This window comes from Branchiostoma belcheri, unplaced genomic scaffold, assembly GCF_001625305.1.
Source record: "Branchiostoma belcheri isolate BF01 breed outbred unplaced genomic scaffold, Haploidv18h27 scaffold2, whole genome shotgun sequence".
NCBI lineage: Eukaryota > Metazoa > Chordata > Leptocardii > Amphioxiformes > Branchiostomatidae > Branchiostoma > Branchiostoma belcheri.
The window spans coordinates 5,172,457-5,181,971 of NW_017803490.1; the positions used below are offsets into that span (position 1 = coordinate 5,172,457).

Consider the following 9,515-nt stretch of genomic DNA (forward strand, 5'->3'; position numbering starts at 1 on the left):
CGTTAATAAGCAGAAAAGGCCAAGAAACGTTTTCGTTCGCTCATCGGCGTAACTTTCCACGGCAATCAGCAATAAATGGTGCCAACTATAACCAAAAACATAGGTTTTTCTTGTAAGATGTTGTGATTGACATTTTAACGAAACGAATACATGATTTGTGTTAAAACAATGTAACGGACTTAAAAAAATGCAAAATGAATGTGAAAATGTTGAGAAGGCGATTATTTTACGGTTATGCCGATGGCAATGTAAAGGATAAGTTTGACGAAGGCTTTCGCTTCATCAATGAAATAAAGCAATGATACATATTAAAATGTAGTCAAATTGCTTCACATCATAGTAGACTAAATGTTCAACCCGGTTAGTAGCAAAGTGAAAAATCATGGAAAATCCTAATCTTCTTGTCATTCTAATACATGTATTCGCTGCAAATGTCTGTATCTGTACCGCTGTAGTTTTTATGTCTAGATTTCAAAATATACATATCTATCAGTAGCTTGGTTGTGTCTGTGTATTTCATGACTTGGTGTTTTCTTCATTTGCATATCAAGAGCAGTTTCTTTTCAAAATCAACTACAAACAACCAAGAGTTATTCCCTACAGGCTCCACAACTCATTTTCATATTCAGTAATCACGATATTCAAAAATCACACTGTATGATCATTTACCTGCTGAATGAATGGTGACTTGTTTTGTTTATAGATGCATGACGGGTAAATACGGGTGCATTTATAGACACCGTGACGGTCCTAGGTTTAAAGATGGCGTCTCACAAGGAGCGTGAGGACTCTTGTATATACCAAACAACATTTATTATGTCTCCTGGTGGACACATAGTATTAGCAAGTCCAGATCAAAACAAAATCAAATGCAGACATAATGTACTAGCAAGACCACAGCGATACCAATAACGTGCCCGGTAGCAGATTCCAGCAGCAACGGCCACAGATGACGTCATCTCAAGACAGATCCCAGTCAAGGTCAGTGTTCGTTGAAGGTCAATGTCCATGAAGAGTTTGCAGATGTTTGCGTGTGGTTGCCTGGTATCCACCCCTACTCCACACATGTGATTCCTTGTCCCCACTGCTTCTGCACAGTCCGTTTGCACGCGCCATGTTTGATAGAAAGGTCGACAACCTGACATGCCTGTTTTTCACTGTCCACACACGACATACAAATGCTCTTTATTTTCCTCCCCATGCCCCTATTTATCTCTGAACACCAACGCTATGTGACATGAATATATAATACAATGTCCTACCATCACATTTATCACAATGCACTTGATGATGTCCATGCACTTAAAGAATTGTATGTGTTGCTGCTTATCTTGATTTTTACGTATGCTAATCTATGCTAATTATCACATTCATCACCATGCACTTGAAAGAATTTCATGTGTTGCTGCTTTGCTTGATTTTTACCAATTCTAATCTAATGCTGCTCTAATTATTGCTATGGGAATCTAAACAAAATAAGCAATATCGCTTTACTGCGGCTTCACTCAGCAGCGCACATTGACACCCTATAAACATGTATCTCGCTACCCGCATGTCTGTCTGTCTTCACCCATGCCCAACACGCACTACACGATTCATGTACATGTGGTTGTGTGCACAAGCACTTCGTTCATTTGCTGAATTTCTCAAATGATCATCATCCAATGTTTTTCTGGTAGTACAGTCTTTCTGTGGCTTCTACTTTTTGTCTCCAGCACGCTAGCATGTGAATGTTATTGTAAGTAAACATGTGTCAATATAGAAGGGTGCAGCATGTACAAAGTGCCTAAACCAGCATCGCAAGCTGAATTGGAAGAAAGAAGCTTTGAATTAGCTATCTAGCTTATATTTTTAACGTCCTTTGATGTATTCCACCCCCTTGCAGGAAAACCAGACTCATGTGTACGACGCTTTAGCATCTTACCATTCTTCAGCTGCGAACCGGACGATACCTGCAAGTACGGGTATCGAGATGACAAAACATACTGGCTCTCTACATTTGACAGGTCAGGGCTCTTTTCAATAGACGTAAATGTAACATTCATGGTATGTTTCTGGTGCAATTTGAACTCTTTACATTAATGTATAACCTGGGATTCTTCGTTGCGAAAAAATACCTTTAGGTTTCTTGGCATGGCAAAATTTATGCTAGGCCGGCAGCCATAAGATACTAACTTGGTCAGTATATACATTTACCTTCAGTGAATGGTATCGGGATGTAATATTCTAATTTTATGCACTTATGAAAGTTTTGTTGTTTCCTATTACTTGACGTACAATTTGATGGCTGTACAATTTAGAGGCTTACCAGCGAACTTTCAAAACCCCTTTCTTTTGCAGATACATGGATGGACCGATGGCTCCTCTGTCAGGAGCAGACATTCGCAGGTTTGTGAGCCGCTGCGCGGTGTGTGTGACCACAAGTCTGGTGATGGCCGTCCATAGTCAGCGGTCCATGCTCACTCCGAATTGTCCAGATGGCTGGAGGAGCCTGTGGACAGGCTACAGTTTCCTCATGGTACGATATCTTAAGGGTTTGAAGTCTTCATTCATTCTTTCATTCATCCATTCATTCTGTTGGTAGTCCTTCATTCAATCATTCATTCCATATGGTAATGAACACCAAGCAAGAGCTGTCACAGATTCATATTGCTAAGAAAATAAAGTCGTTACATGTGCTGAACTCTATTCCAACACAAGTACACAAGGATCAAATTTCCTACATAAGGATAAGAAATGGCCAATCACTTCCAAACGTAGACTTGTGAACGTAAAAGTAAAAAGGTGTTGAAAGAGTAAAGCTTTCATTTTCCATGCTTTCACAGCACACGGCTTCGGGTGAAGGTGGCGGACAATCTTTGTCACTTAGCGGAAGTTGTTTGGACTACTTCCGGGCAGCACCTTTCATCGAGTGCGTTGGTGACGTCTGCGACGTCTCGAGTAATCAGCTCAGCTTTTGGCTGATAAGTATTCCGGGCGGGGAAAGGGATCAGTTCTTCCGCACTCAAAGAGTTGTGGGAAGTGTCAACGTGCTGAAACAAAGGATTAGTCGATGTAGAGTGTGTGTGTATAACGGGGATCGCCAGAATTAGCCTTTTCCACAAACTACTAAATATGTTAGAACGGGTAGTGAAATGTGCTACTTGAAAAAGGTTTCCATGATGATGTCATGCAAGCAAAATAATTGAATGTATCTATTCACAAGTGGTTCATGATGTTTTCTTACTTGCAGAAAATGTGTATTACACAACGAAAAATGTATATTAGAACAAGAAGTACCTACTGCATTGGTGGTAATACGATACACTGCTTGCTTCATTATTATTATTTTTAAATAATTAGCACTCCTACTAAATAACTTTTTCCAGCAGAATTTCAAAGCTCAGAATTAAACTTACCGTTAATTTTTTAAAACAAAATTACCGTGTGGAAGTTTAGGATGTTATACATGTAGGTGCACGTTGGCGTATCTAGTGAGTTAAACCTATCATCACGTTGGTTTGACTATGTGACCATCTGCATTGAACATGTTTAATTTACCTGCCATAGATACTTTGCGAATTCAATTCGGATGCAACTGGTTTGCAGATTTGGTTTTAGTGCATGGCTCTTTTAAGAAAGGAATTATAGAACTAGAAGGATATCTTTCAATACTGTACTATTCTCAGCGCGATGATATAGGAGTATATTTCACTATCAAAAGCATTTATATTATTACCATGACAATGTTTAGTTCATGTGGCAGGTAAAAATGTCAAGAAGTTAGATTTAACATCTTTAATGAGTCTAACAAGTTGTTGACGATCTCTGGTAAAGATGCAGCAGCAGGAAGGGGCTTACCACTAACCATGTCATGTACACCTTATTCTCTTATTGTCGTATTGTTCCTCGTGATACAGTGTTTGATTTAGTCATGTTTACAAAGAATAAATGATTATCTGTCAAAGAAGAAGATTATTACATTTTCTTATTTGTTGTATGCAATTAATGTACAAAAATTACGGGGTTGTTAAAGTTTATTTCCCCCAGATATATCCTCTAAGTCAGCAATGTTATCATACGTCACATACAGCTAGCAGTCTTCCTAGTCATGAGTATGCAAAACAATGTAAACACAAATTGAAGCTACATACATTCACATATCGAGGTTTAACACACATTGTGCAACAGATGCGGCAAGCACTGCTGTCACCAACTGTTTATTTTTGTTGATAGCGTCCCGCAACATGTACACGAGTAGTGACACATGAGGCTACCGTTTGTTTAATATGTGGGACATACGATCCCCACCTTCCATTCTATGCACCTTGGCTGAAAATGTAGGACTATGTTCCCCCATATTTACCTTCGCCAAGAAGGTTATGTTTTCAGGGGCGTTCGTGTATGTGTGTGTGTGTGTGTGTGTCTGTCTGTCTGTCTGTCTGTCTGTAAACACGATAACTTGAGAAGGCCTTGATGGATTGTCTTGATACTTGGTAGGTGGGTAGGTCTTGATGAGACCTCAAAATGATTAGATTTTGGACCCCCCAGCGGCTTGTTACGGTACTGCAGCTGAACTTCCGGTTTTGATATCTCATGATCTACACATGCTATGGTGATGAAATTTAGATGGTAGGTAGCTCTTGTGATGGGGAAGAAGTGAAATGAGTTTAGGCCCCCTAGCGGCTTGCTCTGGAACTGCAGGGATATTTTCTTGAAAATATTCAAAAGGGGATAACTCAAGAACCAGTTGACGGATCGTCGTGATTTTTGGTATGTAGGAAGCTTACGTGATGCTTAATAAAATTATGTGACAATTATGCAAATATGGATGTAATTTGCATAATTTATGGGGAAATTCCATAAATCAGCTGCATTCCATGATAGCACAATTGAAGCTTGTGACATTGGTAATTGACAACGAGAGAAACACAGGAAGATATTGATTATGTTAATAATGATTTAATTTGCATAATTAATGAGAAAATTTTATAATTATGTAATGGTAACTGCCTGCAATTTCATACTTGTGGTATTTGAAAGTTAAATTGAGGTGAACATCATTAAACATAATTTATTCAAATCAGACCTCATTTGCATAATTTATTAGGAAATGCTAGAATGCATTGTTTGTTAATATAAAACTGTCTTTTGGTTGAGATTATGATAAAATTATATAATTCATGAAAATTAGGTTGCTATTTCTTAAATCACGGGGGACTAATCTAATCTATAATTTGTCAGTCATAAAGATTAACATCATTTGGCGAAGGTATGAGATCGGGGAACTCTAGTTTAAAAATGTCTTTACGTTCCATGATATTCTGGAATGCTGAGGTCACATCCTGCGACCAGGTTGGGCAGTTTGTGCATGTATGATATAAAAGAGAACAACAAATCTTGCCAAAATCAATTTATCATTCATTATCTGAATTGCCCATTTCACGTCCACGGAAACAGCCCAGCTCGGCCCCTCTTTGGAAATGTGACCTTAGCGTATGTCCTGCACCCGGACATTCCCGTAAGTTGGTCTCTATACATGTCAAAGCCATGCCAAGGACGTACCTAAGATGACTGGCTCCCTTTACACGCGTGTATTTTCCCACATTCTCCAGACAACTGGCTGGTCCAGTTGAGGTCACCGGAAACGTGTTTTTTGGTTGTTGTTTGAACCATTATTTATTCATGAGAAGCTCAAGTCAGTCTGAAGTCCACTTTTCATGTTCTGTTTGAGGCATGACCCCAACCCTATACACTTGATGGTATTGACTGGAAGCAAGAAATACTCTAGAAATGTGTATCCACGTATTTGTTCCTAAAACTTGTAGAAACCTTGTCCTAAAACCTTGTAAAACGTGCTTATGCAGCATCTTTGAAGTACAGTCACATCTGTTCAGCAGATCACTACATCCCTACTGACAGTCGCACTACAGCCTAACAGACAAGTCAAAAGAAGAACGAGGCTTTGATGAAATAAAGGTCGGGACCCTTGGGAGTCTTTCCTGACCCCCGTTCCAAAAGTGACGGATTGATAGAGAAACTATTGGTTTGGTCCATCTTGACATCAACTTCTTTATGTTGTCACTCAGTACATGACATAAGGTCCAAGCCATAGTAAAACATACTGCTTTGCAATCTGTGCTATTTCTATATGAAAGATTGGAATATTATTGTCCTTGAAAAATTCAACGCTATAATTTTCACTATCCGATGCCCTGTATTTTTTAAAGCTTTTCTGTACACGTCCATGGTTTAAGGTTCTCAAACACAGCCAAAATTCACCTACTTACGTATATATTATACGTGCAACTCATTATTGGCAATATGGCACCATGACCATATTTTTCAATGAAACATGGAACAATTTTGTAGAGATTACATGACCAGAACATTCTCCATTCGAATTTTTTAAGAGCCACTCAAGGAACACTTTGGACACATGCCCAAATTATGATAAATCAAGAACATTAAGTCTTTTACATACGGATGACCTGACGTAGACAACACAAGACAATAGGCCAAGCCTTTGTTTATTTTGACAAGACGAGAGAGAGTAATGGTCCAAGTGTGAGATATGTATCGCACTAGACCTGTTATAACCTCCACGTATGCCCATCGAAGGTGTGTGGTTGGCTCGGCACATAGAGTATTTGAACTCTGGTAATGTAAGTACAGCCCATGATGGGACGGTTAAAAAGTGGCTGTTGGTAATTTATGGTCTTCTAGGCCCAGGGGCCTTAACCACTGGTTTGAAAAGAGCAGAGGGTACAATAATGAGTAAATAGATCGGTCCCCAAATCAAGCCTGAAGCCCAGCCCTAAGTACAGAAATGCTGCGATACGCCTCGTGGCGCTTCACCGAAAATGTGACGCCCATTTGGGATAAGGGTTAGCTATAAAGGTTGAGTTTCCCAATGGTGCAATATTATACGCTGCTAACATGTGTCAGATAGAAATTCGGAAGATGCATAAGGACGAATAAAACATACGAATTTAAGAATTCCAGTCCACCAGTCAGTAGTTGGAAATTCACTTCAATTTTTTTATTCACATATCAATATTGTAGACATGCATACAAATGAGAGGGATGTAATCAACGAAGGAATGGGAATCGAACTTGGTCACTTTGGTAAGGGGCCAAGCTCCATGCCTACTACACCCGCTTCTAATACCACTATTTGTACATTGGCAGGCTTTCAAGGAGACCCTGCCAAAGATGGCACAGGAAACATTTACTCTGTACGCATACGAGTTTAGTCGGTTTACTCCGCTCGCCTCCATATATGCAGAAGCCGGATGGTGTCCCTCCCAGTCTAGTCGAGGCTGGCCCCAAAATAATCGCGTTTGCCTTTTCTCTGGTTACGGTATGGGGCGCCCACATTCTGCGCTGCCTTATGAAAGGGTGTTTATAAGATGACAAACGTCGCGTTTTACTTCGCTATACTGTGTCTGGAGAATGAAAATAAGGAAATTGAATGTGTATGTGTGACGTGTATTTATTACATTGATCATTTACAACCCCAGTATGCATTATAGGCGTGGCGTCTTCTTTTAAAGTGGTAACTTGTGCATCTATCTCCTATTTTAGTAAGTAATTCCTTGTACATCTCTGGTCTTCTCTGCAAGTTCTCATTTGTTTTTTGTTTTTCTCCGCCTGTCTGCGAATGATAGCTTTGCTCTTCCACGCCGTAGTATGCCTGTTGCTGACGTATATCTGTTGTCCCTAGCTGTTAGGTTGTTATCATTATTTGTCAGTGTGTTAGGGTGTCAACTGGGAACCAACTTGACGAGTAGTAGCCATTACTAGAAAGGGGAGGGGTGAGTTCTACTTCGACCGGTCACAGCTTGTGGAAAACATGGTCGTGTGAACTTGACTTTAGACAAATGACGGAGTGCCTGAGTGAAAGACTGCCGTGAAATACACACTCTGGGTCAATGTGAAACTGTTCAACAACTCGGGGACTGACCAGGAAGTATAGCGGAGCTCGGGGAACGTGTGAACTTGATGAATGTTCATGTCATTATTTCAAACTAACAATTCGTAAAAAAACATGTGTGATGTAGTTACTTTGTCTAAGTCTTTTGTTCAGTGAATCAATGTTTTAGCTTGTTGTACACCGCCAGTATTCCCGGTTTGCCCCTTACAATTATTTTTTAACAGTCAAAGATGATGGCTTTGTCATTGTTCTTACTGTTAATTGTCATTTAGTGGTCCGCTACTCAGTGCCCCCCTCCCCCTTAGATTTCAACACAGCATGTTCCCACATCACTTATTCAGTATCCTGTCACACAATCGATTTAGTACCTATGACATATGAACCAATTACGAACCCATAATGCAGTTGTTTAAATAACTAGACATAATTCCTGTTGTTATGAAAGCACAGTGAAGAAATAATCGTAGACATACACCTGTTTGTTTCAAGGTCAAAAGGTCATGCATAACAAATAACCATTTCTGACCTAGGAGACAAAGGTCATGGCCTGATACCATAACATGTTGAACATGGTTCACTGAGATCTATGTATACATACCAGTGTGTTAATTTTTAAAACGCTAGTTATGGATTTGGAAGATGAAATTTTTTCATGTATTTTTTCCCAATCGAAACTGATTTTATGAAAACGACAGCATTGGTCTTTATATATAGATATAAACTGTTTTTGCGCCACTGGCAATACTTTAAACATGCACACATATTACGTCGCAAACGTCGAAACAGTTTTGACTGTTCAAGACTTGTACACGGTTAATACTATGGGTGAAGCTCCGACACTGTTCTTGGATGCCGCCAGCCTTAGTGCAGACGAGGTTTGGAGGTGAAGGCCTTTCATACACACTTTACCACTAAAACTCTGTTAATCCTTTCAAGATGGATCAAGTGCCGATATTTGTTATGAACAAGACGTGCCTAGACTAATCCAGACGTTCTCTGTGAACGTGTCGAGGATTTAGGGACTCTGTGTGAAATTGTTGTAATGATAACAGGAGGAAGGGCTGACAGTTGTGACTTGGCTGCACGAAAAGCTTAAATCCAGAAAGGAATGGGCAAGGATGCATTTATTCGTTGTTGGTAGTCGCATATGCATGTTCATCTGACTCAAATTCTGTCGAAGTAGACATGTGCCAACAGTGTGACTGTATACAATGTACACAAACTCGCAGCATGCAGCCATGGTTGGTCACAACTGAAGGCCATCGTGGCCAAAATCTGTCGATAGTCGGCAACGCTTTTCAATGCACTGCACCGCTATCGGGTGTGAAGAAGACGCGGTGAATTTGCTTTGATCTTCACCTTGCACAGGGTCAAGAATGCAAAGTGCCATTCTGACATCACCTCCGAAGCCCGCTAATTATATGCAAGTGACCTTGAGTGTTTGCAAGTGACCTTGAGTGTTGAATGTTGAGACGGGTTAAGTGATCTTGGGGTTCGAACCTCCGGGTGTGCGTCCACACGTGTGGAAGTTTTCCTTTGAGGTTTCAATATCCACTTCTCTTTCAGCTAGGATTCATTTGTTGCCTAGAACTCTCTCAGT

At 40.0% G+C, this 9,515-nt stretch overlaps 2 protein-coding genes across 2 annotated transcripts in view; both read left to right on the top strand.

The window, feature by feature from the left end:
• Positions 1-1,984, top strand: part of LOC109468566 (collagen alpha-5(IV) chain-like) — a 68,478-nt gene extending 66,494 nt beyond the window's left edge. The window contains exon 51 of the mRNA XM_019766839.1: positions 1,886-1,984. The gene's annotated coding sequence lies outside the window, so the exon portion shown is untranslated. The remainder of the gene's footprint in view (positions 1-1,885) is intronic.
• Positions 763-3,262, top strand: LOC109468421 (collagen alpha-2(IV) chain-like). Its single transcript, XM_019766671.1, has 4 exons — positions 763-781; positions 1,886-2,006; positions 2,341-2,518; positions 2,826-3,262. Exons 1-4 carry the CDS (start codon positions 763-765, stop codon positions 3,090-3,092), a joined length of 585 nt encoding a protein of 194 aa, XP_019622230.1. The 3' UTR covers positions 3,093-3,262.
• Positions 3,263-9,515: the final 6,253 nt, after the last annotated feature.